The sequence below is a fragment of the Cryptococcus neoformans genome (assembly GCF_000091045.1).
Source record: "Cryptococcus neoformans var. neoformans JEC21 chromosome 2 sequence".
NCBI classification, from domain to species: domain Eukaryota; kingdom Fungi; phylum Basidiomycota; class Tremellomycetes; order Tremellales; family Cryptococcaceae; genus Cryptococcus; species Cryptococcus deneoformans.
Window position 1 is genome coordinate 1,429,081 of NC_006684.1, and position 24,982 is coordinate 1,454,062.

Consider the following 24,982-nt stretch of genomic DNA (forward strand, 5'->3'; position numbering starts at 1 on the left):
ATCGGCCAAACAAGGGAAACTCAGATGATCGAGATCCCTGAATTCTTCGTAAAAATGGTAAGCGGAATGCGCCGCATGGGCTTGAAAAACAGTCGCGCCGAAAAAGAGTCTGGAACGCCACACTCAGCAGCAGGTGATGTCGGAATCAACCGGATGATGGTGACCTTTTTCTTGCGGATTCCAAAGAAGATCGTGACGTCTGCAAAGTTTATTCGGAGTTCCGATCAAGTTGAATTTTTTTATTTATTATCATGGCGGCGGAGTTATCGCCACGGTGAGTAGTCTGATGCCATCTGCATCTTGCCTCAAAAAAAGACAATAAATAACGGCTTCAATTAAACCAATATGTTTCCGCATCCCATTAATAAAATGGACAAATTTCAGGGATCCATATATTGCTCCACATATCATAAATCGCCACTCAAAATAGGCCAAGAAAAAAGCGGCAGTCAAAAGACCGGAGCGTGCAGAACTCCAAGAATTCCCAGCACCGCTGCCCAGTTACTCAGTTCTTTTACAGTTGATCACCTATAATCGAAGCAAGGCACGGCGGCGTTCGTTGAGTCTTGCGTACTTCTGGCCAAGCAGATAAGCACCACATATCCAAAGTGGCGACGATTTACTAAACCGGTGTATGACTCGAGACTTGAGAACTCCCTGATTCACAAGGTCTTCAGAAGTTTAAACAGCCTGAGAACCTCATCTGTCTTGACGTTTCTCTTCCCACCCATTTCGCTTTGTAGTATATCGCATTTCTACCACCTAAGTTCGTTCCTTGCGCTATCACTGTACCGCAAACCTATGGTCTCTTTCTTCCGTTCCTCGCGCTCAGGTTCCTCAACCCAAGCACCTTCATCAGAACTCATTTCGCCCACTTCTAGCGCATCGCATCGTTTGTCATCAGCCCCATCTTTCGGAGGGCCCTTTATACCGGAGAATGGCGTCTTCTCACCCGGCCTTTTCTCGTTTCACGAAGGAAGAGGTCGTGCCAGAATATCACCCCCCCCATCGCCGTTGTGTTCATCACCGCCTCCTGTCGAAAGGCGGGCAAGCGAACCAGTGGGCATTGACAATGCTGCGAGCGAACAGGATAGACTTCCTGGGTACACTCTTAATGCCTCGACCCCAGCCCAGAGTCAGGCTACTGCGGCGCCTATACCCACTTATGAATCGGCTCTGACCCAGGGAATATCCTCCCCATTCTTTGCAGGAGACAGGATATCGGATGAGTGGGAAGATACCTATATGAGAGAATATTTTGGCTCGGATGACTTCCGTGGAGAAAGGGGGGAAGGCGGACAGCCAGAATCTCATGTGAATGACACAGCAGGACATGACACAGGGAGTGATGAAGAAGAACCTCTTCTACCACCTCAAAATGCACGTGCCGATCGTCGTTTCACTTTCGCTGGCATAGACCACCGAACACCTGTGTCCGATGGGATAGTGGAACCTCCTGTGCTCGAGACATTGAGTCCTCCAGCCGGAGCACTGTTACCACCTGTTTACAGTCCAGAAGTGAGGACGGACGAGTTGATGCTAGTCTCCACCGCTCACCTTTCGCCTGACCATCCGGCATCGGCATTCTTCAATGCCATCTCACTCAACCCTTCTCTTTTCGACGGAGAAGAGGCAGCCAGCCCTGTACCATTACCGATACCTTCTCAGACACCCGATGCGACTGGAGAAAGCAATCAAGTCACTGGTGAGAGATCTGGTGTAATGACTGGCGGTAAGAAGTTGAACTTGACGATTACGAGTACCAATGCTCGACGATTGAATGCGAACAATACGGGCCCCTTGTTCATCAAGATAGGAAGAGCAGGGATAGTAAGAGGGAGTATAGTCGTGAAAGGGATTGACCACGCTGTGGGACTTGAGGTAGCAGTGAGTCTGTCATTTTGACGTGCGGGCAGCGTGAAAAAATGTTTAAAAGTTAACGGGTAATCGTAGATTTTGGGATATGTCAAAACCGTATTTTACGCCAGAGGACAGTACAACATGATGGATACTCACCCCCTCGGCCGCTCTGCCGTTACGTTATTCCCACCTCCCTCCGAATCCACCGAACAGCAACATCTCAAACACACCAAAGACGGCCAACTACTCATTGAACCTGGTACCACCTTCCCCTTTGAGATCCAGATGCCCACAACACATTGGCAAAGCAACGATATTGATCTACCGCCGACGTGTGAGGTCTTGCAGCTTGGTTTGCAAGCGGCGGTTGAGTATGTGCTGAGGGTGAAGGTGAAAAGGAAGGGAGGCTGGAGGATGAATGAAGAGTGAGTCACCAAAAAAAAGCCTTTTTGCTCTAAAGTTGAAGTGTACGGCGCTGATATGATTGGTTCAACTCAACAGATTGACGGTTCCAATAGTATATCAGCCTCGAAGTTACATCTCTCCAAGACGGTTACGTGCTCTCATGCTAGATGATCAACTTAATCCCGGTTGGCGAACGATCCCTCTCAACGGTGGTCTTTCATCCTCCGATCCTACTCCTGTCCAAGCCACCCTTCTACTTCCCTCCCCGATGATACTCTACATCCCCCGCAACTCTCTACCACCGGCAATCCCTTTCCACCTCCGTTTTTACCATCCAGCCGGAGGCTCGTTCTTGAGGAACTTTACCGACCCGCGGGAAAGCACTATTATCGTGCGGCTTCAGCGTGTGGCTACTGTGAGGGTTGATAGTGGTAGAGAGGTACGGAAGAGTGAGATACCGAGTCAGGTGCTTGTATGGGAAGATGGAGGGGAGAAAGTGGATTTGGGAGAAGTACAGAAAGAGAGAAGGGAAAAGGAGAAAGAAAAGGAGAAGAAAGGGGTAAGAGGGAAGAGGAGGAAAGCATCGTCCGGTGATGGACCCGGACAGGTGGCTACGCCATCTTCACAAGCCGGTGGGACAGAACAAGGCCGTGGAAGAAAGTTTTCATTTGTAGATGGAAAAGTGGGATCCGTATTTCGACGTAAAAGCTCAACACCGTCAGGTCCTGTATCCACAACCACAACCACAACCGCATCCAGGACTGTCCCAACTTTTGCATCTTCACCCCGAACTGATCATACTTTGCTCTCCTCATCTCCTATAGCGGAGCACTCTCTGTCTTCATGTGTGACCAATACATCATCTCCCGGTGGCCATGACTCCCATATCAACACCAGCTCGACTGCATCGGCATCCACCTCATCTACCCAAACGCAACTTTCATCCCTCTCAGCCACCGACATTCAGCTACACGGCCTCCTCACCCTCCGCTCCAATCATTCTTCTCAATCTACCAACTGCGCAAATGAGCACCACCTGAACCCATTCGGGCAAGACCCTCGACAACCCGAGGGTATATCATCAGACCTAAAGTCAAAGCTTATACAGAGCTTCAGCACCCCCGAGATTGCGATCACGTATATAATCCAGATAGGGGTGCAGCCCAAGGGGAGTGAAGGTTCTGGAGGGAAGTTGAGGGATGGGCATGTGTGGGGTGGGGGACTGGTGGACGTTGTTTGGGGATAAATGGCAAGAGGGGATGATGCGCAGGGTGAATACGCTATTTGTATCATATTTATGTCAATATTACATAGGTTTGGGTTATCTCTTGGTGTATGATGTTGCATTTGTTTGTTCATATGTAATGTATTTGAAAGGTTTTAATGGTATTCCGAAGATGGACGCTCGAAAGATGACCAAAAGGTACCGCAGCGAATGACAAGTAACGCACGGTATCATGATGTTCTGACAACAGTCCGTCATCATCCAATAATATCATCATCCAGTATGGGGTCAATAGTTATGTTGGGCCATCCGGAGAGGACGAGAGCGGAGAATGAGGGAATAGAAGTATGGAAGATGCGGTCGACACTCAAATGTTCGACTGTTGTTAATTACATCATACGTAGGAGGAGTATTAATAATGCATGCCAGTACGTGCGTGGGCAAAACTCCAACGACAGGCGGAAGGATGGACTAACAGTGACTTTGTCCAAGTTCGGTCTTGACCGCTATCGATTCCATCGGCGTTAAGCTTTTCCCCCTCCCTCACTTCCTTCCTGCTAGTCGCGCCACATTCTACCTGCTTTGGCAAATGTCCGTAAATCGCCGTTTGGCTGGTATCGCCGGGGTTTCGTACGCAGCGAGGCCCTCGCTGCAAATGCGCGAGAAGGGGGAGCAGTTGGCTGGAGACTTTGTTGCATTTTCCAGGTTTTTGGCTTTTCTCTCTCCTTTAACCTTCAAATTCTTTCTCGACAAATAAGGAAAAATGGCGTCTTCTTTGGGTGAGTCATTCTTACTTCAAGACATTGATTGGGTGTGGGTTGTGGGGGCATGAGTACGGCGAGCGAGCAAGTGTGTTAGGCAAGGGTTGGGTAGCACACGATGGTGCTTCGCGGGGTGTGGTACGACTCGGCAATGGTATTTCAACAATTGGTGTTCAGCAGCAAGGAAAGGTAGAAATGTGAGGGATAACGAGTGTGAGAGGTTTGGAGGCATGATGGGAAGCCGTGGGGGGGCCCAAAAAATTCCGACAAATCGACCGAAACACTTGCACCCTGCCCGTGCAGTCACAGCAGCAAGCTTTCAACAATATGCTGCCTGCCAATCAAGGATTCAGCGTCAATGGACAAGCAGTACGACCTCGTCAGTCCTGACAATCTGCTCAACAAGATGCCTCGGAGACGGCTCGTGCCACTGTTATATTCCCTTCCATCTTGAAGCACCTGCCTGCTCTGCTCTGCCTCGACCCTGCCCCAGCCAGATGTCTTGACGTGTTGCCTTGGACATACGCTAACTCTCCTGAATGAATAGGCCTCGCTTCTGACCGCCGCAAGTCGCGCAAGGCGCACTTCTCTGCCCCTTCCGGCCTCAAGAGGAAGCTCATGTCTTCCCCCTTGTCCAAGGAGCTCCGAAAGGAGCACAACGTGAGTTTGGTCGCTCCTTGTGTTCAGATACGGTGTACTGATGAATGATGAATTGATAGGCCCGATCCATCCCCATCAGGAAGGACGACGAGGTTTTGATTGTCCGAGGAAAGTACAAGGGCCGAGAGGGCAAGGTCACCCAGGTTGGTAGACAGTTGAGAGTTCAGGAAGGAGGATGGGTTGGTCTGACTTTGTCTTTAGGTCTACAGGAAGAAGTGGGTCATCCACGTCGACCGAGTCCACATTGAGAAGAGCAACGCTGCTACTTCCCCTGTTGGCATCCACCCCTCCAACGTTGTCATCACCTCCCTCAAGGTTAGTTTTTTTTCCTTTCTTTCTTTCTCAACGTTTCTCTCCGAATTTCTTGAATTGCAGTTGACATGGAAATGGTAGCTCGACAAGGACCGACGAGCCATCCTCGAGCGCAAGGGCAGCAAGAAGTCTGGTGACGTCGAGATGGCCGAGTAGATATCCAGCTTTCGTTAGTGGTTGAGGGCAGGATGTACTATTCTTCATGGCATCAGTATGGGTGTTTTGATGAGTTGTGTTGGTCATTGAGCTTGTCGTTTGAGCGTGTGCGTGCGAGGTCATGGAAAGTGAACATTACGCCGTTTCGTATTCCACGCGAGAATGTGCGCAGGGCAGCTGTGGTCAGTTGGCGGTTGCGCAGTGTGGTCGAATCGTTGCTTGTCTCGCATACAGTTTCCATTTACATAAATACGGTGCATCTTGATGTGCGGTGGTCTGTGCGCGGCTCAGTCCAGATTCCGTGGCGGATTTGGTGCCTGAAAGTGCCTCGGCGATCGCGTTCCTCTTGTCGTCCCGCATTTTCTTTACGTATTCCACGTTCTTTCCACCACTCCCTCCCCCGCCATGGGCCCGCCAGCGATGTCGCCCTCTCCGCCCGAGTTCGAGTCCTCCGACGCGTACCTCGCCCTCCTCGCCCGCCTCGCCCGCACAGAGGCGCAGGTCGCCGCCCTCTCCGCCCAGGTAGCCACCCTCTCCGACCTCGTGCGCTCAGCAATCCCCGCCCGCACCACCAGCACCCTCCCCGCCCCCTCCCCCCCGAAGCGGCCCCTCTTCTCCCCCTTTGACTCTGACTCCCCGCGCACCGCCTCCTCGGCCTTCTCCGCCCCGCCCAACAGCTATCTCTCCGCCCCGCCCGAGACCCCGACCGGCGCCCCCCCCGCCCAGCAAGCCGACCCCTCACTCTCCGCCCTCACACAGCAGATCACCGCCCTCTCCACCTCCGTCGCCCAGCTCCAGCGCCTCCAGCACACGCAGACCCAGCAGCAGTCTCTTACCCGCCAGCCGTCTTCCTCCATCGCTCCGCCTCTTCACCCGCAACAGCCCCAACAGCCCCAACAGCAGCAGCAGCAGCCGGCCCAGCAGCTTGGCTCCTCCAGCCTTGGCGGCGACAGACACCCCGGACCTTTGTCCCTCGGCGTACCCCGTCTGCCGTCTGGCGGAATTGACAGCTTCCTCGGCAATAATGGTCCGCTGACAATGCCAAACTCCCAACCGGGTGGAGTGAGCGGTGCTAACGCTTCTTCCATGTCTTTCGCCCGCGCTCCATCTCCCAACCCGAATCGCCCGGGGATGAACAGATCTTTCTCCAGCTCTGTTGTCCTGGCTGACGGGAGGGGCGCCCATGGTCATGGGCATGGACTTAGTCATAATGGCAGTCACGGACATGCTCATCTATCGCCTGGCCACCTTTCGTTGGGTGCACATGGGCATCAGCACCAGCTTGCACACGGTCATGGCCTCCATAGTCATGGACCTAGTGCGCTGAGTAGGGACTGGCCCAGTCCCGGTGGTCAGCAGCAAGTCCAGTCCGGGCAGAAGGATGGGCTGACTACGCCCGGAGGAGCGGCGGTGCCCGGTGGGGGGATTGTCGTGAGTAAATGGGAGCATTTGAACCTGAAAGTCGATCTGTTGAGGTCAATCTCCAAGTATGGGTAAGCAATGACAATCTTTATATCGCTTTTGCTTTGATACTGACATGAAGGTGGTAGAATCGGTCCTCCCAACAAGATCCAAACAAGGGTTTTGCCGTTTATGATTAAAGGTTCCGACATTATCGCCCAAGCTCCTCCCACTACTGAACGAATCATTTCTTAGTACGTCCCTTTTTCTTTTACCCTTTGCCAGGGAGCGAAACAACTGACAACAATGGCAATAGCGTCATTCCCGCGCTGCATATTTGCCAGAGTCTGCCGCCTCCTTCTGGGCCTTATGTCGGCCCAGCGGTGGTGATCATCACCACAACCGTTGATCAAGCTATGCAATGCCATAAACGTAAGTGTCATTCATTCATCTTTCCTACCACTGTACGAGGATGTCAGGTGTTGGAATGAAAAATGGTAAATAACTGACTTGATACATCCATCATTTTAGTGGTCCGAGGTGTGGGTGGACCGATAGGTATCCGCGCAGCTGTTGCAGCTGGCGCGGCGGGATCCAGCAACGTCCAAAACGAAATCGCGCAGATGCAGAGAGATCAGATTCACCTTCTTGTCGGTACACCCGCCAAAATATGCGAGGTTATGACTGCGCGGGGTGGACTAGGTGGAGGAGAAGTCAGACTGTTGATCGTAAGTCCCAATTTTTTTTCCTATGTTTTTTTTTCTAAAAGACAAAGAATGGCTGATTGTGAGACAAAAAAAATCAAATTAGCTTGATGAAGTCGACCAGCTCATTGCTCGAAACTTGTACGAAAACGTGTTGAACGTTGTCAAACATTTGCCTCCTCCTCGCGGCTTGGGCGGTGCGCTCACCCCTGGTGGACCACCCCCCTTCTCTCCCGGGCTTGCAAGCCCATACGACGCGGGCCAGCATTCGCCGTTCAACCCTGCTAGCAAAACGCCGTTCCCGAATCCTAATGCTTCTCATCACCCTTCACGATTCGGTGCTCCTGGACAGGGTGCGGTGGGACCTTCTGGTGCAGGTGCAAGTGCGGCTGGAGCTGGAGCTGGAGCAGGAGCAGGAGTTGGAGGGGAATCGACGGCGAGCGCCGGTACGAACGGTAACGGTATCGAACGACAAACGTGTTTATTCTCCAATACCATTCCTACGGACGTGATCAACTTTTCTCAGTCTCTTCAGGTGCGTGACCCTGTCCGCGTCCTCGTCCGCCGCGAAGGGGGAGCCAACTCTCAAGAATCCGTTTCCTCCGTTACACCCGGTGTCAACCTCAAACACACCTATGTCTACTTGACCATCACCGGTAGCGCACAGCAATCGGGTGCGGCGCCCGCCTCTGTAGAGCTTGGTCCGGGCACGATCGGTTCCGGACGCATCCAGCACGGTCAACAACAAGGTGGTAAAAGCTCCCAGCAAGTGAGCGAGGAACAAACAAGAGCGAAAGAGTATAAACTCGACATGCTCGTCAAAATTCTGGACGATTACCCCCTCTGGCAAGCCATCATCCACGTCGGCAGTTTCGCCATGCTCGAAGCCGTTGTCTACAAACTCCAAACCCGCAACTGGGAAACACTCTACCTCACACCCGAGATGCCAAACGCACAGAAAAAGGTAATCCTGCAACAATGGAGGCTCTCGCTTACCGGTAGCGGACCGAGGTTTTTGGTGGTGTTTGATGTGAATGTGAAACCGCCAGAGGTACCTTGGTCGCCGCTGGTGATCAACTTTGATCTACCGAGGAGTGTAGAAGGTTATGCGCAGAGGGCCGCGGCGGCTGTACCACCGGCTTCTGCTACGGGTGGTGGTGGTGGTGGTGGAGCTTCAGGAGGGAAGAAAGGTCGAGGGGAAGGTCGTGGAGAGGGACGAGGTGAAGGAGGAGGAAGCCAAGGGCAAGCGCAGGGACAAAATGGGCAGGTGAATGGAGTAATTGTCAGTTTTGTACAAGCTGCAGGGGGTGATGTGGAGATGCTCCGAAGTACCGAATGTGCTTATCGATTCAAGGTATGTCTCCTTTTTCTCCCAACCCCTGTTCTCCCTACCTTTTTCCTTTTTTTTATTGTAAACCCAGAAAAAACCGCGACTGATGAAAATGGGTACGTATAGTCTGCGGAGATTCCGACAGTGTTCCATGACCTTTTCCAGCATTAGAGCTTTCATCAACCTCAATTTGCATTGGTCTTCTTGAAAAACGACGATTTGTACACGACGCATAGTCGGGTTTTCAACTATATCTTCCCTCTTTTTTCTTTCGGTCTTTCCTTTTCTTGTTTCGGGGTCGTATGATGGCGCTAGAGCGAGCGCCTTTGGTTGGCCAGAGTTTCTGAACCGAAAAAATAATAATCATAAATTAACAAAAACAACTTCTTCTCTTCTTCTCTTGTCGAAGATACGTGTGTAGCAAGCAAAGAATGGGTTTTCAGCTTTTGGGTTATTAAGATGGGATGGGTTATGAAGTAGAAGAATGTACTGGGATTGGAAGGGGTTTGAGACGTTGGGATTTTATCAGCAATGTTATTCTTTTGTGTGCATGGTGATAATAGAGGCATAGTGGTAGTAGAGCATACGGGTGGAGCTGGTTAGAACTGAATGGATGTTGGTAGAGAAAGACATCCAGGTGATAGAAGGAAAAATGCTCAGGAGAGAGGACGTGTATCTATCTATGGAATGATCTTATCGATGGGTTTTTGCATCTGGGTATGATGTAGTACATAGTCGTTGTGCGCAAATTTTCCTTTTTGCAAGATGGTGCATACATGTGGGGCTTCTTGATACGCAGTCATGCATCAGGGAACGAGGATGTCGTCAAGTGATGAGAATTACCACGATAGCAGTTTTGGAGCAAGATAAAAAGACGAACAGTCGAGCCAATTATCGCAAAGATTCATTTTCCCATCTGAAATAAGTATATCTAATACAAAATCTGAGCCCAGAAACGATTACTTGATCCCTCAGTCTATTCTCCTGTGCTGTATTACCAGTCATCGGCCTCTTAATTACGCCCCACAAATACATGGACCGTCTCAAGTGTTCATCCCACATTCGCCCCTTTATCAGTTTCTCTAGACTTTTTTGTTTTGGTTTCCGTTTTTGCTTCAGTGCCCTTGTTTCTCTCCTCCAATCTGTTCCAAAGACCCAGCGTCCTCGCTGATGCCCATTAGTTCATTCCCATCTTCCACTTTGAACCTCTTTACATTTTCATTCTCTCCTTGCACATCCACCTCCGCACTCCGCTTCTGGCCAGCCACGAACCCTTCTTCAGTTGACCCTTCTTCAAGTACAGCTGTTGACGAGATCTCACCGGCCAAGATACCTGCTCTTGGTATATCTGAGATACCATGGAACTCATCCACATCTTCTCCCTCTGGTGCGATCTCATCTGTTGATTGATGGACAGGCTCAGCTAGTGGTTGTATGGCATGGGCATGCTCGATAACAGCAAGTTGATGATTCTCAGATTCGTCGTGGACGAGCTCGGTGCCATGCGATGGAAACTCGCTATGTGCTTGAAGGTGCGCGAGCGCCGCTCGCGTATCGCGTTCCTGCTGTTCATCTCCATTCAGGTCGTCATGCCCATTCCCTTGCCCTCCATGGGTGTGGTGTTCATGTCCATGCTCGTGAGCACCGACGTGGGATTGAGCCTGCGCGCGTTCGTGGTCCTCTCGGACCTTTTCGAGCTCAGCAAGGGTCTCCGGCATGACAGCACTCAGGGCTATCAAAGTCGGATCGATATCAAGATCAAGCTGGTGTTGCAAGGTATCATGCTCGTGTCCCTGGGCATGGTGGGGGTGATGTTCGCCTTGTTGGTTGAGATCATGATGTTCAATGTGATCATGAGAATCATGTTCTTGGCCTGGATGACGATGGTGGTGGTGCGCATGATGCCCTTCTTCAAGGCCCAAATGAGGGTCTAACGCTTGCGGGATGTCCACACCTGTTGAAGCTCCTACGCCTTGCGACGGATCGCCCAATGGGATTGAGAGTGAGCTGGGTCCAGCACCAGAGCTTGATGATCGAGCACCGATTGAGTTGGCGTTGGTTAAACCTGCAGCCAATGCTTCTCGGGCAGCCTTCTCGCGGCGCTCTTTGGTGGCTTTTCCTGGTCCACGCCGGCGGACGGCTTCATCCCAAGTGCAGACTTCACCGCGTTTGGCACATGTTTCACAGAGTGGTTTTCGGCCGTCACACCTGGCAAGCTGACGTTAATATGCCAAGCTATAAAGTGAGAAACAAGATAAGACTCACTTGAGCTTTCGACGTCGGCAGAAATGACAGGCCAACGCAAGCTTCTTTCCTTTACCTCCTGTACCGTTACCCCTGCCCTTGTTATCCCCGTCATCCCCATTTCCACTACCCCCACTCCCACTTCCACTCCCATCTTGGCCCATTCCACCATCACCACCACCGCCACTACCATTTCCTCCAATATCACCCGCACCACCATCACCATTCGCCCATCCTTCTCCATCCCCGGTCAAGCCATTGAGCGTAGGTACTTCGCCCCCTGTAGAATAGTAAACGCCTTGAGCCGGCATCTGGACAGATTGCTGTGTCATCGGGGCGGGTAAAACGGGCTCCTGCGCCTGTTCATAAGACGAGTCTTCAACCTTGACGTGGATTGATGATGACCATTCTGCATGAGTTTCGGCTGACTGCTGCAGGCGGTGCATGGACCCTCTAGAGGACTTGGAAGGTGGAGGAGGGTTGATGTAATTACCAATGAAGAGATTGCGCTGGGAAGGTGGCTGAGATGAACGGGCAAACTGAGGACCGCCGTACATCCCTGGAATTCCAACTGGAATAGACGCCTGCACACCGATAGCACCGTCGTAAGGGTATGGATTCGATTGTTGAGGCGGCTGGGAAGTGTAAGGTAGGTCTGGCTCCTGCTTCACCACGGTAGCCATCGCCTGTCCGTCAGATCCGACGCAATGCCTGCTGGCAAACTCTCTGTGGAAAACAGTATCGACAGCATCCATCTGGGCAAACGAGGCTGACAGCTGGAGAGGCGTCTGGGAAGCTGAAGCAGTCACCGAAGTTGTAGACCCCAAATGCTGCTCAGCAGCAATCTTTTGCTGGAGAAGCTGCTGAAAACGAGAATGCCCGCGATCGAGCTGCCCGGCTTTTTTAACCGGGGAAACCATCGGCGCGCTTGCCTGCGGAGAACCAGGCATGTTAAAAGGCTGGGCTACGCGACCTACATCCAACATCATTAGCCCTGATACGTCCCATATGCATACAGCTACTCACCATGCGCCCAGTGACTAGAGTACCGCCCTTGCATATACATTGGCACAGGTGCCGGCGCCGGTACAACGACACTCGACGCGCTCATATCGTTCCCGAATCCCTGGTTTTGAGCTTCTACTCCACTGTGGTTGCGATACTGCTGCTGTTGAGGGTATACTTGAGCTTGTTGTTGCCAGGACTGTCCTTGATAGGTTGGAGGGGGTACCTCCATGTAATGTGTGGGTGGATGTCGACGGGACCAAACAGGTCAACAACAGAAGGGATCAATCTGCTTCCTTTCCGCGAAATCGACCGGTCGAGATTTGCTGCCTTGTGAATCTGCTCTCCACACCCGTTGCTGGCGAAAGGGGCTGGATGAAAAGATGGATGGACCGAAAAGAGGGTGGATGTGTAGATGGGAATGAAATGGATGGGAAGACACAAAGAGTGGAGTCGTTGTGTGGCACTGTTAAAATCTGCACTCCTATTGGCTGCTGGGTGTTGTTTCGACCGCGCCGCTAATATCGTATGGAAATCGAACGAACCTGTTCGTGATTTGACTAGCTATACACGTGGACGACGAGATTGATGCGATGGATGGGGTTGAGAGATGTTTCGATGGCGAAACAAGATTTTTGGATGGGCGGGAGGGGGTTTTTATGAGGTGAAAAACAGGGAAAAAATCGGCTCCCAGCGGCCAAGCCAAGTTCCACCACTGCAACAGTGTCTTTGTTCTATCGCTTCTGCTGTCTTTCGTCCTTTTCAGCGACAACCTGCTTTCAAAGATATGCATATACTCGGCACCCACTCCTCTACTGGCAAACAACATAGCTCAGTATAACATAAGCCATGAAAGTTGTGGTACTGATGAGAACAATACCAAATCGCAACTGACCCTTCGAACGAGATCGTTCGCTGACACTCAACTTGACTTCCCAGCACGACAGCTAATTCAAGTGTATGGCGTATACATCCTAATCGTATTCTGTGAGTGGTACTCGTGTCCCGTCCTGCAGTTGAATAAGTATCGTTTCACGTTGGTTGCGATTACTGTCATAAGCTATATATATATATATGTATATGTATGAAGCGACAGGAAAGCTTGCAAAGAAGGTGGTTGACAACCCAAGGGATACAAGGATGCTTCGAAATACTTCAGTCTTCTCGCCGTAAGTATTGCTAGCCTTTTCCTGCTTCTTTGCTTGAACCCATTCTGAGAGAAGAGGAAATGATAGAAATAGGAGTTATGGGGCATACTTGAGTTGGGTGCCATAGATAAAAAGCACGACAAGGCTGGTAAGCATCGTCTATATCATTTACAGACTGATATGATTAACTAATGCCGCTTTTATAAAAAAAGCCTATCGTAAAACTTCTGAAATCTTGCCGAGGCATCCAACGCCCACTCAAGTCCGCTCGCCCTCAAAGACTCTCATGCGGAACTTGAAGATATGAAACGAGATCATGACTACGTTCTCTCAAATCTACAGCACCACCTTTTCCCAAGGGTCTGCAAATCTGCAATTGACTATGACGACTATGCGCAGTGACTATCATACTCTTATCGGTAACAAATAATCCGTTTTGCTGTTACATCTGGCGTCGTCGCAACCATCTTTTTTCGTAGTTCACTGGCTGAAGACCAGGCCGAAATTCCTTCAAATGAGTACTGATGTGTCCGTGAAGAAAATCTCACAGGAAGTGGGATTCGATGGACAATGAGCAGGTTTGTAACAGGAAGGCTCATCTTGTTATCCGATGGAAGGATCTGCAAATGGACATGCGAATAGGGGGATGAGTTCGAGTGCGGTGGTTGCACCTATAGGCGTGGCGTGTTAAGACTATGGCTCTCTCGGGTGATTTGGGAGAGTATGAAAAATGAGGGATGAAAATGACTTGGCTTGTTCTTTTGGTTTTGTTTGTGCTTCTACTAGTTCTGAGATCTTAATATTTATATCCGTAATTCAGGCGTTCTGGCAATGCTGTTTTTGACGTATAGATAGATGGTTTCGCTAATGGTTTTTTTGAAATGATATTCGCAATACATGAGAGTTACACCTTTATTCTACTTCGATACAATTTGAACCTGGAAATACTAGAAGCACGCCATTCAAAAGGAGAAACACTATTAGAACAGATAACGAATATCGCCCACCTCACCTTTCCTCCGAACAGATCCGTGTTGAGCTAAAGCGCCCTTGTAATCTAGTGGAACCTTTCCACCACTGTCCCCTCAGTCGCAACACCTTCAAGCTTGTACAGTGGCTCAAGGCGAGCTCCTTTGCGGAAGAAAATGTACCGCTTGATAACCCAAGGGAGCCACCTTGTCGCTTGGTACTTTGCAAAGACTGGGACAGGAACAGCAAAGACGTAATCCAGTTCCTCAAGAGTTCGCTGACTAGATTAAGTAGCCAAGTGTCAGCGCCAGAGCTAAAAGACGTACGATTGAGGTTGCTACTTACGCAGTCTCAGGGGTAAAGAAAAAGATTAGGACCCAAGCGAGAAGATTGGTACCCGCGTAGAAGTAGAATGCTCCCCAAGGCTTCATCGCCACCAACATACTCGGGAATGTCAAACCAAGCACCGCTGCCCACATGTTGTTCTGTTGCACAGCCCAACTCATACCAATTTCTCGATGCGTGAGAGGCTGAGCCTCAGCAGCGTAGACAAATGGTACTGGGCCCATGCCGGGGGAGTAGAAAGCGGTGAAAAGATAGATCGCTAGAGCGAGGATAGGTACTCGAGCAGAGTTAGATTCGTCCATGAAGAACATAGATCCAGCCCAGAAAAGCATAAGAGCCATACATGGGAAGGTGGTGAGAAGAAGGTTACGTCGGCCAAAAGTGTCAATAGTCCAGATAGCAGGGAAAGCGAAGACGGTATTGACCAAGCCGAAACCAAAAGATGCCAGCAGACATTGACGGGTGTCATAGCCAGCCTCTGAGAAGATGGTGGACGAATAGAAAGCTATCAGGAAACTTATATTAGCAGAGGGTTTGGAAGCGGTAATTTCAAAAGCGACTTACACATAATGTTGATTCCACAAAGCTGTTGAGAAATCATCACAACCCAACTAGCCAAGTTTGCCCTCCTCAAACGGGGCTGGACAAATAAGTCCTTGAAGCGTGAAAAGTACGTGGTACCTTTGAAGGCCTCACGCTCTTCTTCAAGTTGACAATGGGCATAGAACTGGAATGGAATCAGTGAATGTCGATACTCATACCCGAATGAGCGGTGACGTACCATGTCTCGAGCCGCTTGGATCTCAGACTTCCTAAGCCTGCAGAAAGAAGCAAAAGCTTCCCGGTACCTCATCTTCTTCATCAACCATCGAGGAGATTCAGGTACGAACCAGACTTTGTGAATTTACATCAGCAAACGCCTTGAGTTTCTCATATATGTACTTACTCAGAGCGAGAAGGGGCACCGCAGGAACAAAGGCAGCAGCTAGCTGGACTCGCCAAGCTATACGACCGATTTGGTAGAACATTAGGTTGGAGCAGAAACCGAAAAAGATACCAAAGGCAACCCAGAGTTGGAAAGACATAACCAGAGCACCTCTGATGGACGCCGGAGCACTGAACGCGGCACGGTGAGCATCTTATACTGGTTTCGTAGCTGTTGTTGCAACTCACGTTTCTGCCGTCATGATTGGGATTGTGGTAATCTTCATACCCATACCCACACCAAGGAGTATTCGACAGATAAACAATTCCCACCAGTTCCTCGTGAAAGCTTGACAGAGTACGGGGAAGACACAGAAGAGACCGGTCACAAAAATAGTACCACGACGGCCGATGTAGTAGTTGATTGGGTCAGTGAGCATGGCAGATACAGCACCAACAGTGATAGAGGGGGCAGAGTTAACCATCCCAACTAGGACAAAGTAAGCGTGGCTCTATACAATATCTAGCATGCAGTACTTACCCAGCCATGTGTTGTCTGCAATTCCAAACTCGGTCGGGAAAGAGAGGTTTGCACCATTGGCTCCCGTACTATAGTGGGGCTCATGTCAGCCCAATAAAACGTTTCATGGAAGTTACCTACTTGTCCCATCCTTGGATAGCACTTCCGATACTGCAAACGATGACAAGGAAGTAAAGGGAGCGAGTCTGATCCCAGCGGTCTGCGAAACCAAAGCATGTCAGTCAGCGGAGAACTTTGGCTTGTTTTTTGACCATTCAGCAAAAGCGGCGAAGTCCGCTCTTCATTGTTTGGTTCTTCCCGCCCCGACGATCGAGTCAAGCACTCCATCAAACGGAGGAGGTCCTAGCTAACACTGCCAAAAGGGACTACCCAATACTCACTTGTCTTTTCCCTCCTAACCCAATGCTTGTCTTCTTCGGTAAGTTCTGGGATATCTTCAGCCTCATTAGGTCGCTGGGACAAAAGAGCTGCGCGCCTGAAAAGGTCTTGCTTGTCTTCGAAGCCATTGTCGGAGCTGAACTGATCAGCCATACTGAAGAGTTTGGTCTTTGAGAGGCCATATAGGGGGTTTTGAATTCTGAGAGAGGCCATCAGATTCTGTAATTAAGGAAAGGAAATGTACTCACTTGGCGCTGACATTGCGGTGTCTGTTACGGATGTCTTGTCCCCGACTATCCTCGACGTCGACATCTTCAAGATGATCAACTTGCTGGAACTTCTCAGGTTTATCTCCAGAGCTAGTGGGGAAAGAATGGTCACTCCCGGGGGAGGAGGGGGGGATGATAGACATGTTGCTTGCGCTAGATGAAAGAGGAGCGAGAATTAGACTGCGCGATGTTGCTGCCCTAACTTATCGGTAGATGTGGATATTTAGCTACTCTGCTTTGTGAAGAGGTCGGTTTTGTCGAGAAAGAAGACCCACCCTTCTCCTTATATGTCTGCCTCGTCCCTACAGCTCTTCATCACTCGACCGGCAGAAGACGGCCGGTGAGCGACCCGACCGACTAAGAGATGACGACGCGATTGGGGCCAAACATAGAAATAGATCGGTGAATAATTGGCCCTCTGTGATTTCAACCTGACATGGGGAACGAACTAACAATTCCTCTGCTTATGCTCTTCATACTCAATCCTCATCTCTTCCACCCAACGAGAGTCCCGTGACTGGTGAACGATCGAAAAGTCGTTGGCATTGTTCAGGCACTTTTCCCCGCCGTAGTTGTCCCAGGGCGGTTTCCGCATTCTAAATACGTCATCATCCTGTTCCTGCGCTATTTGATTCCAATGGGCGTGTTTTGAACAAGCCAGGAAGAAGTGAGATGCTCGGGTGCACAACAAGCGCCGGAAGACCAAATGGTTCCGTCGCATTCGGCAAAAGCCTAAATTGCCGAATGCGACGTTTGAAGAAAGCCCGAGCTGCTATCTCCAGTGGGGCTCCTCCTCTTTTACCCTTACTATCATGCGAGTATGAAGGCTCAGCTCGAGGCGCTGACGATTGTAGGTTCACTATCTATGTATTATTATTACACGAGCCTCTTTTTTCGTCAGGCCACGTTCAACCACGAGTCGTTCAAGGCTACATGGGGGGCATGCAGATACTACTTATTTACAGTAGTACAGTAGTAGTACACATGCATAGAAGAAGTGGTGGGTCGGTGTCTCTGTCTTGTCGGCGATGTCGCCTTGCATCTTAACAAGCGTTTTCGGATTCGGCCCACTGCCCGTACCTTACTGCAACTATAAGTCTGCGACGTACTACTTTGGCCAACAGTGCAGTCTGGGAGTCTAGACTCATCTAAGATCAGCGCCTCTATATCGAGGATTAATAGCCGGAGTCTCTGTCACGGCGAAATTACGGAGTAAAAGATAATCAGGCCACTGCACCGCCTGCCTGCATGTGGCTGACGTCGTCGTCCATCTGGTCGGTGAATTGTTGGTGAAATTGCGGAGAATTGAATCGCAGCTTCTTCCTGATCACCTGCAGTTTAAAAAATCCTATTAGTACAGGCTCATGGGTTTTAACCACAATAAATAAGGCGAACGGCGCAATGAGTTAGTGCCTGATAAACGGGAGATCACCTTTTGGCCTTGTGTCCCCGTAGAATACTCGGCGAATGGCAAATATGACTAGACTTCATGGTCTGCGTGCGAATGGCCTGGGGGCATGATATAAGAGCAAGGGCTTTTGTCAGTTTGCTGTCTTCTTTCCCATCCCCCTAGTATCTAATAACAACTCTGCGGACTAAACGAACATTACTGCATCAAATTAAGATGATCTCACGACCCGAACTCACTCTTCTCGAGCAGCTTGAAGCTACTGGGGTCAAAATCGACACCGACTCCATGGATCCCAAGGTGGCTGCGAACTTGCCTATCAAAGCCCACGATATGACCTCCAACCAGCTTTTGACCGATGAGCAGCTCAAGAATCCCGAGAACAAGGAACTTGTGGAGAAGACGATTAGAGAACTCAAGGGCGCGAATTGGTTTGACGTCCAAACTGTTTTGGTAAGCCATTCGGATGGGCTTTGCTGAGTGTATGGGTCAAGAGCTAATTAGGGTTACAGACCGCTCGATTTGCAAAGAGAGTCATCCCTTACATCCAGGGCCGTGTCCTTGCTCAGACTACTCCGACCAAGGCTTTCGACAAGGACGCCATCATTTCCCACGCTCGTGCTTACGACAAGGCCTTCCAAGCTGAGGGTATCTCTCGGTAAGCACGAAAGAATCCAATCCGGAAACGGTTTCGAGATAAAACTGACTTGCCATAGTGACCGATACTGCGTCAAAGTACCCGCCACTACTGCCGGTGTCCAGGCAGCGAAGATTCTCAACGAAGAGGGTATCAGGACGCTCGGTACCTCGCTCTTCTCCCTTGCCCAGGCTATCGCTTGCTCTCAAGCCGGCATGCTGTCCATTAGCCCCTATTACAACGGTAAGCAATACATTATAGAATGTAGAGGAAGGCTCTGATAATATCCATAGAGGTGCGAGCCCATGTTGATTCCTCTCTTTGGCCCGACGTGGCAGACCCCGCTACTCAGCATCCCATGTCATTCCGCGTAAGACACATTCGCGAAACTTATGATCGATTGGCCAAGGAGACTGGTAAAGTCCAGCCACTCATCAAGGGGGCCTCGTGAGTATTTTTCCTGGATGATATGGGCTCAATTGGCAGAAGCTGACATGCTTGAGTAGGTACATCACCGCACGCGAAGTCATGGCCATGCCGGAACTTGGCGTCGAGCACGTTACTCTCCTTGTCGGCCCCATGGAAGACCTCTGTTCGACTTCTCGCTTGCCAGAATACCGTAAAGGCGGCGAGTGGCAGGTTCGTGTTCGCTCAGAGCTCGACAAACCTAATGTCAAATGGGCCACTTGGTCTGCCCCCGAGCCTTCTGCTTCGAAGAAGAGGATGGCAGAAATGGCAAAATCAGACCCATACAGCGATTTGATGCAGAAGCACTGGAAGATGGCCAGCACTGATGTAGATTATTTGGCGGATGGGGTTTTGGATAAGTATAATGAGGAGGACGAGGTTACTAAAGTTCGCTTGAGGGATGCTTTGGAGCTCTTCAAGGGTGGAGAGGCGGAGTCGAAGGTTGAGATTGAAAGGCTGCAGAAGCTGTACGCTTAAGTCATGTTCATACTGCTGTGGCTCCTTCCCGTGTAACGTAGTGATGTGTATAGAAGTGTTTATGGTTGCAGGAATGAAAACTATACAAAAGAAACTTCGCTTAAGCTGTTGCAATGATAATATATATAGTGCTCATCAAGAGAACATATACAGGATGAAATACACTACTATACAATAATATCATGTAAGTCCCCTGTCCTTCTTTTCCTTGAAAAATGCCGCTACCCCTCTGGCAACTCCCCCAAAGTCTTGCGGCACCTTTACGTCTTTTCCAATCCACTTCGGAAGTTTGTTACGGATACGAGAAGTCGCGTAGCGTTTATCCACGAGTAGGATTGTAGCATAGTCATTGGCATGTCTGATGGCTCGGCCTGCAGCGAAACATGAGCCTTTGCCTGATGGGCACGAGAGTGAAATAAGGCCTCACCGATGGATTGATTGACGGCTCTCATACACAGATTCTCGTACATTTCCCTAGAGGCCCCTTGGCCAGCACCTGGGACAGTTTCGACGTATCTCATACGCTCCTGGAGTTCAACTGAGCTGACATTGGCGAACGGAAGGCCAACCATGATTACACAGCGGCCAAGATTGTCCGAAAAGTTAATACCTAAATAAATATTAGGGCCATTTGGTAACAACATAATTAGGACAAGCGGCACCTTCTGAAAGTTTACCTCCGACGACCGCAAACATAAGTGCACCTGTCTTACGAGACTTTTGACCAGAGGTAGATGTCGCATAACACTGGAAGGGTTTAGTTACCAAAAAATCAAGTCAATATCAGAAACGCTCACAGATGAGATAGCCAGAGCATAATCACGAAGAATTGTCTCAACGTCACCAGACGTTTGAGGTTCATAGAACAACTACCCGTAGAAGATCAGCACATGTTTCAGCTTGTTCAAAATTTTGCTTACCTGTTTACGCTCACCTAACCTTTGCAACAATCCCGACTTCGTCCAGAAAGCTCTCACTTTATCCAAGAAAGCGTACGATGGGAGGAAGACAACGACGCCGTCTGGTACCACACCTATCGTAGCTTGTAGGACTGCTCCCAGATCGGTTAACTGCAATTGATAAGTCAATCCCACCCAAGAACCTCTTCCGCGTATAACTCACCAAAGCCTCATCATTCCTATTACCGAACTTAAACTCAAATTCGCTTTTTCTCGGACCCACACTGACGACTTGAGTGAGAAGATTCTCTTTGGGTATGACATGTGAGCAGGAAAGAGTCGAGAGGCGGTCTTTAGGTATAGAAGGGAAGAGTTGTTGCAAGAAGTCTGTTATCTGTATCCCTGTCAGCATTCTCGAGCACAGCACGAAACATGTAGACACACAGGCTCCATTGTACCTCCAGCTAAGATTACGCTCCTAGCTTCTTCGACAACTTCCTTGAACCTCTCAGAGGGATTCAGTAAGACGTATTTGATGACGACAACCGGCTCTGATTTATCCAAATCATCAATGGACAAAATAATCCTACCGTCATCCTTCGCATCTACGAGGGATAACAGGAAGGATTCTACATTGTGAAAGGCCGCTATCGATGCATGTCGAGCTGTGGCGCTTCGTGAGGTCTTGGCGTCTATGCAGCCAGATTTGAGTGACGGTTCTTGAATGCAGAGTTATAACTCACCTTTCAAAGCAGCTTGCTCCGCCACATGCTCGGAGAAACCGCTTATCTTTCTCGCGAGTCTACTCTCCTTAAGATAGGCTAGTAGCTCTATAGGATTCACCTGATCACTTCCGCCCCCAATTCTCCCCATAAGATTATTTACATCAAGAACTTCTACTTTGGGCTTTCCTACCGGTTTGCTCTCCTTCGTTTGGGATTTGGCGTCTTGAAAAAACTTATCGCAAACGCGGATTAGACCTTGGAGCAAACTCAAGATCTGCTGAATCCACAATGAGTGTATGGGTTTTAAACGTGATTTGAAGCGTTGGAGATATTGCTGGAGTTGGGACACTGCGTTGGCAAGATTTGTTGAGGTCAGAGTGGTGCAATGGATAGACAGGAGTGTGTCGATCAAATCTGTTCACCGCCGTTAGAAAAGGCGCAGCTAGGGAAAAAAGCGTCCTTACTATGGGCTTCGTCAATAACCACTACTTGGTTCTTGAGCTTTATACCCAGGGCTTCATGAGAATTCTTCTGAAGAAGCAAATTATATGGTAGAGTAACAATCTAGGACTATGTTAGCTGGACATGGCTTAAAGATACTTGTATACATACCTGGCTCTGCTTTACAGCCTTACGGGTAGCATAATACGGGCAGACACAAGATTTCTTCCCCATCGTCACAATATCTTCAATGTCTTTTACGGACGCCTGCAATCGGTCATCAGTATTTCCATTTCTAGGATGAATTTAAAACTGACTAAGATCGTGTCTCGTGCGTCAAGCATCGTTATTTCGTCTGCTTTTGCTGGTAAGAATTCACATCTTGCTTTACCTGTCAAGAGTTGTATACTTTCAGCTGTACGTCTTGATAAGACTTGTCAGACTTACCCGACTTTTGCATATCCAAACATGCTTCGTTCATCCTTTCATCACCGCCATTTCTAGCCAATGCCCGAACCTTTTCGTTTATACACAACTGTTTACGACTTCCTAAGGGGACTAAGCTGACACCATGTGACGGTGCTTCAGCTGAAGAAGATTCCGGTACAGAATCATAGCTGGCAAATGATGTTTTGAGAAGTTCGGAAGTCAATTGACGGAGTTGTGTATGAGTACGTGAAGTGTAGTATACCTAAGGCCTGGTCAGCCATGTTCATAATGCATCATAATAGCGCACAGACGAACCTTGGGCGCGTCTTCCTCATCTTCATCCGCTTCTTTACGTGTGGTCCCTGAAGGTTCGAATCTGGAAATGGCTTAGTCACCGCTACTGCCATTCAATCACTCACTTGCTCATCAGCTCGCGCACCTCTCTCGACAAATAAGGCCCTTCTTCATTATCTTCCTCCTTATCCTCGGGCAAGAAATCATCTTCTTTAGTTTCCCCGGTCTTTGCTTTTCCCACACCCTCAGCTCCTGTCTTGACTCTCTTCCCACCTCCTAGCCCATGTCTAAACGCTCCTACACCACCTTCCCTTCTCATCTGCTTCTCTTTTTTTCTTGCTTTTTCAAGTCTCTCTTCCCTCTCCAGCTGTACAGCCCTGAGCTCATTCATCTTTGCCTTGATTGCATGTTCAATGACCCATGGTGGGTCATCGGGATCGTCAGCTGAAAATTGTTCTCGAAGAGAGACTTCGGCGGCAGTGTCGAGTCTTGCTTGATGCTGGGATAGCCAAGTGAGGGTTGACGTCAAAAGGGATAGCGATTTACCCGTTCCTGTGGGTGACTCGACCTGTCCAATCTATTTAGAGAGTTAATCACAAAGAATGAAATGGAGGCTTACAATTGCTATCTTGCCATCTTCGATGGCCCTAAAGACGACGCGCATTAAGTCTAGCTGGATGTCATAAGGCTTAGGATAGGGGAAGGGAAATGTCTCTGGTGTAGGGAGACAAGGAGTCGCGGGTTCTGCTGGTCGGTTTGTCATTATGGAATCATGTTCACTATAATAACTGTGTCAAAAAAATTGATGTGAAAGGCAAATCGCCGTCACAACGAACAAGTTAATGTCACACACAAACGCGTCGACGCGCCCAGTTTACGCGTCTGTTCAACCAGTGAATGGAAAATGAATGCAAAAGTTATGCCCAATCATATATAAGTCAACGAGACAGGTAGGACATCTCACATCGCACGGTGTACATAAAATACTAGTGGTGTTACAGAAAATCTATACAATGAGGACAAAATCGGAGCAGGAAATATCGAGAAGAAGGGAACACCATATAAACATTTCAAATGAAAGATCTAGCCCGTACCGTTACCAATCAGCCATATCTCTACTAAAGAACAGCTAAACATTAAAGCCTCGTCGAGCGTATTTTAATAGATTGCGGAACCTTCAATCCCTCACTTTCCGTTGCAATCTCGCACCAGTCGACGCTGGTGTCGGCGTACTGGATCTGAACTCCACATCCTCGTTCACGATTTGGGTACCCTTCGGGGTCGAAGGAAAACCCTGGCTGAGAGGGGATGAGTGGCATGTGTAAGGGGAGGAGAGGCTGGAGGTACGGTGATGGATCGCTGGACGGGGAAGCTGGATTGGGAAGTATGCTAGCGTTGGGGGCTGAGTTTGCGCTTGAGCTTGCTCGCACTCGGAAGGAGGATGGTGAAGAGGTGAACAGCGCATGAAGTCTGCCGGTAAAGCAGAAGTCGAGGCTTGTGTGTTGAGATGTGGTCTCGCGTGCTGTTAGTGACAGTCAGCTTGATGTCAAAACAATAATGATTTTGAGATGAACAAATAGACTCACATAGGGCAAGACAGTAGGCGATACGACGTTTAGCGACCAAGGCTCCCATTCGCCATCTCCATCTCTCAGCTCTTTGATTCTACCAGCATAATGCTCAGTAGAAGGCAAAGGCTTGTGATGCGCAAAAGGTGATGTGAGATGAGTGTTGGACGAGGATGGCTCACTGTTGGAGCGCGGCCGACCCTGGAATGTGCGAGGTAAAGCACGATGGTGCTGTACAGGAGACCTTCGATGCTCATCTGAGGATTCATTGGAAGATGAAGTAGGGGGTTCTGAAGGCGACCGAGGCGCATGTGCATGGTGACGCTGACGGTGGTGATGCTGACTGATGGAATATGGCTCGACGTGAGGTCGGCGGTGCACGTGGTGAATGGAATTGTGGTGTTCTTCCGACTTGCGACTGGATTTGAGGAGTTCCTCAAACGGTGATGAAGCTATGGAAGACTTCTTTGGTAAAGGTATCGCATCAAGGCGTGGCGAGGTCTTAAGTCCCAATCCGTAGACCATAGTGAGGCGTTGTGTAATGTGTATAAATAAATGTTCAGTGTTAATTATTAGCTGATGTTGTTAAGGCTCTGTGCTTGGGAACCAATAGTGGAATCCATTCTGCCAAGTGAGCACTTCTTATACCTTTCATACACTTGACGATCACCATAGTCGGGGCCTCTCGCGACGGTCACTTAGGTACTCACGGCAAGCCTCTGTCATCACTCGGAAGCCCATGAAAAGTCCTTCGGCTGCACGTGATATAGCTTCTGCCTGCGAAAGACGAGAAGAAACGAGACTGGCCAAAAAGAAATACCAAATAGCCTAGCCGAAAGTAGGGGAGAATACAAATATTTGCTGTCGGGATGTCTCGTCAACTCTCGGAGCTTTCCATTTGTTGCAAGTCGCCGAAGGCCAAGGATCCGCGTCTTCCCGGTTTGCGTGGTTCTTCGTCCTATCTCCACGGGTGCCAAGTCAAAATTCAGGATTCTTCGA

At 49.5% G+C, this 24,982-nt stretch overlaps 8 protein-coding genes across 8 annotated transcripts; 4 read left to right on the forward strand and 4 right to left on the reverse strand.

The window, feature by feature from the left end:
• Window positions 1–322: 322 nt before the first annotated feature.
• On the forward strand, window positions 323–3,606 carry CNB05010 (hypothetical protein). Its single transcript, XM_024656621.1, has 3 exons — window positions 323–1,887; window positions 1,954–2,285; window positions 2,362–3,606. Exons 1-3 carry the CDS (start codon window positions 802–804, stop codon window positions 3,509–3,511), a joined length of 2,568 nt encoding a protein of 855 aa, XP_024512198.1. The 5' UTR covers window positions 323–801; the 3' UTR covers window positions 3,512–3,606.
• A 597-nt stretch (window positions 3,607–4,203) lies between these two features.
• Window positions 4,204–5,430, forward strand: CNB05030 (structural constituent of ribosome, putative). Its single transcript, XM_569252.2, has 5 exons — window positions 4,204–4,269; window positions 4,799–4,911; window positions 4,971–5,054; window positions 5,113–5,226; window positions 5,305–5,430. The coding sequence occupies exons 1-5, from the start codon at window positions 4,254–4,256 to the stop codon at window positions 5,377–5,379; spliced, it is 402 nt and encodes a 133-aa protein (XP_569252.1). The 5' UTR covers window positions 4,204–4,253; the 3' UTR covers window positions 5,380–5,430.
• Window positions 5,431–5,804: 374 nt separating this feature from the next.
• Window positions 5,805–9,631, forward strand: CNB05040 (translation initiation factor, putative). Its single transcript, XM_569253.2, has 6 exons — window positions 5,805–6,872; window positions 6,930–7,034; window positions 7,097–7,212; window positions 7,312–7,508; window positions 7,591–8,838; window positions 8,941–9,631. Exons 1-6 carry the CDS (start codon window positions 6,418–6,420, stop codon window positions 8,983–8,985), a joined length of 2,166 nt encoding a protein of 721 aa, XP_569253.2. The 5' UTR covers window positions 5,805–6,417; the 3' UTR covers window positions 8,986–9,631.
• Window positions 9,623–12,694, reverse strand: CNB05050 (hypothetical protein). The gene is made up of 3 exons (XM_569254.2): window positions 12,085–12,694; window positions 11,080–12,031; window positions 9,623–11,022 (listed from the first exon to the last, which is right to left on the reverse strand). Exons 1-3 carry the CDS (start codon window positions 12,293–12,295, stop codon window positions 9,930–9,932), a joined length of 2,256 nt encoding a protein of 751 aa, XP_569254.1. The 5' UTR covers window positions 12,296–12,694; the 3' UTR covers window positions 9,623–9,929.
• Window positions 12,695–14,099: 1,405 nt separating this feature from the next.
• Window positions 14,100–17,194, reverse strand: CNB05060 (hexose transport-related protein, putative). The gene is made up of 11 exons (XM_024656622.1): window positions 16,913–17,194; window positions 16,617–16,839; window positions 16,371–16,567; window positions 16,111–16,189; window positions 15,991–16,058; window positions 15,699–15,939; window positions 15,472–15,641; window positions 15,307–15,419; window positions 15,090–15,252; window positions 14,526–15,030; window positions 14,100–14,461 (listed from the first exon to the last, which is right to left on the reverse strand). Exons 2-11 carry the CDS (start codon window positions 16,778–16,780, stop codon window positions 14,269–14,271), a joined length of 1,893 nt encoding a protein of 630 aa, XP_024512299.1. The 5' UTR covers window positions 16,781–16,839; window positions 16,913–17,194; the 3' UTR covers window positions 14,100–14,268.
• Window positions 17,195–18,011: 817 nt separating this feature from the next.
• CNB05080 (transaldolase, putative) lies at window positions 18,012–19,709 on the forward strand. The gene is made up of 5 exons (XM_569257.2): window positions 18,012–18,498; window positions 18,558–18,703; window positions 18,762–18,925; window positions 18,976–19,129; window positions 19,189–19,709. The coding sequence occupies exons 1-5, from the start codon at window positions 18,262–18,264 to the stop codon at window positions 19,625–19,627; spliced, it is 1,140 nt and encodes a 379-aa protein (XP_569257.1). The 5' UTR covers window positions 18,012–18,261; the 3' UTR covers window positions 19,628–19,709.
• Window positions 19,665–23,207, reverse strand: CNB05090 (CHL1 helicase, putative). The gene is made up of 15 exons (XM_024656623.1): window positions 23,035–23,207; window positions 22,541–22,983; window positions 22,437–22,497; window positions 22,140–22,383; window positions 22,010–22,083; window positions 21,864–21,959; window positions 21,716–21,815; window positions 21,270–21,665; window positions 20,971–21,218; window positions 20,750–20,920; window positions 20,548–20,697; window positions 20,425–20,496; window positions 20,290–20,374; window positions 20,055–20,237; window positions 19,665–19,998 (listed from the first exon to the last, which is right to left on the reverse strand). The coding sequence occupies exons 1-15, from the start codon at window positions 23,176–23,178 to the stop codon at window positions 19,808–19,810; spliced, it is 2,658 nt and encodes an 885-aa protein (XP_024512300.1). The 5' UTR covers window positions 23,179–23,207; the 3' UTR covers window positions 19,665–19,807.
• Window positions 23,208–23,359: 152 nt separating this feature from the next.
• CNB05100 (hypothetical protein) lies at window positions 23,360–24,577 on the reverse strand. The gene is made up of 2 exons (XM_569041.2): window positions 24,002–24,577; window positions 23,360–23,937 (listed from the first exon to the last, which is right to left on the reverse strand). Exons 1-2 carry the CDS (start codon window positions 24,506–24,508, stop codon window positions 23,593–23,595), a joined length of 852 nt encoding a protein of 283 aa, XP_569041.1. The 5' UTR covers window positions 24,509–24,577; the 3' UTR covers window positions 23,360–23,592.
• Window positions 24,578–24,982: the final 405 nt, after the last annotated feature.

Coding starts and splice junctions, on each gene's coding strand:
- CNB05080 (XM_569257.2), top strand. CDS start 18,262: ATGATCTCACGACCCGAACTCACTCTTCTCGAGCAGCTTGAAGCTACT. Junction 18,926..18,975: donor CATTAGCCCCTATTACAACG/GTAAGCAATACA, acceptor TAATATCCATAG/AGGTGCGAGCCCATGTTGAT. Junction 19,130..19,188: donor CCACTCATCAAGGGGGCCTC/GTGAGTATTTTT, acceptor ATGCTTGAGTAG/GTACATCACCGCACGCGAAG.
- CNB05040 (XM_569253.2), top strand. CDS start 6,418: ATGCCAAACTCCCAACCGGGTGGAGTGAGCGGTGCTAACGCTTCTTCC. Junction 6,873..6,929: donor AGGTCAATCTCCAAGTATGG/GTAAGCAATGAC, acceptor TGAAGGTGGTAG/AATCGGTCCTCCCAACAAGA. Junction 7,213..7,311: donor AGCTATGCAATGCCATAAAC/GTAAGTGTCATT, acceptor CCATCATTTTAG/TGGTCCGAGGTGTGGGTGGA.
- CNB05010 (XM_024656621.1), top strand. CDS start 802: ATGGTCTCTTTCTTCCGTTCCTCGCGCTCAGGTTCCTCAACCCAAGCA. Junction 1,888..1,953: donor CTGTGGGACTTGAGGTAGCA/GTGAGTCTGTCA, acceptor GGGTAATCGTAG/ATTTTGGGATATGTCAAAAC. Junction 2,286..2,361: donor GGCTGGAGGATGAATGAAGA/GTGAGTCACCAA, acceptor TCAACTCAACAG/ATTGACGGTTCCAATAGTAT.
- CNB05030 (XM_569252.2), top strand. Junction 5,055..5,112: donor GAGAGGGCAAGGTCACCCAG/GTTGGTAGACAG, acceptor CTTTGTCTTTAG/GTCTACAGGAAGAAGTGGGT. Junction 5,227..5,304: donor TTGTCATCACCTCCCTCAAG/GTTAGTTTTTTT, acceptor TGGAAATGGTAG/CTCGACAAGGACCGACGAGC.
- CNB05050 (XM_569254.2), bottom strand. CDS start 12,295: ATGGAGGTACCCCCTCCAACCTATCAAGGACAGTCCTGGCAACAACAA. Junction 12,032..12,084: donor CTCTAGTCACTGGGCGCATG/GTGAGTAGCTGT, acceptor TGTTGGATGTAG/GTCGCGTAGCCCAGCCTTTT. Junction 11,023..11,079: donor TGCCGACGTCGAAAGCTCAA/GTGAGTCTTATC, acceptor TCAGCTTGCCAG/GTGTGACGGCCGAAAACCAC.
- CNB05090 (XM_024656623.1), bottom strand. CDS start 23,178: ATGACAAACCGACCAGCAGAACCCGCGACTCCTTGTCTCCCTACACCA. Junction 21,960..22,009: donor ACGCACGAGACACGATCTTA/GTCAGTTTTAAA, acceptor GACCGATTGCAG/GCGTCCGTAAAAGACATTGA. Junction 21,816..21,863: donor AGGCTGTAAAGCAGAGCCAG/GTATGTATACAA, acceptor ACATAGTCCTAG/ATTGTTACTCTACCATATAA.
- CNB05060 (XM_024656622.1), bottom strand. CDS start 16,780: ATGTCTATCATCCCCCCCTCCTCCCCCGGGAGTGACCATTCTTTCCCC. Junction 16,059..16,110: donor GCTATCCAAGGATGGGACAA/GTAGGTAACTTC, acceptor GCCCCACTATAG/TACGGGAGCCAATGGTGCAA. Junction 15,642..15,698: donor CCAATCATGACGGCAGAAAC/GTGAGTTGCAAC, acceptor TGCCGCGTTCAG/TGCTCCGGCGTCCATCAGAG.
- CNB05100 (XM_569041.2), bottom strand. CDS start 24,508: ATGGTCTACGGATTGGGACTTAAGACCTCGCCACGCCTTGATGCGATA. Junction 23,938..24,001: donor CGCCTACTGTCTTGCCCTAT/GTGAGTCTATTT, acceptor TGTCACTAACAG/CACGCGAGACCACATCTCAA.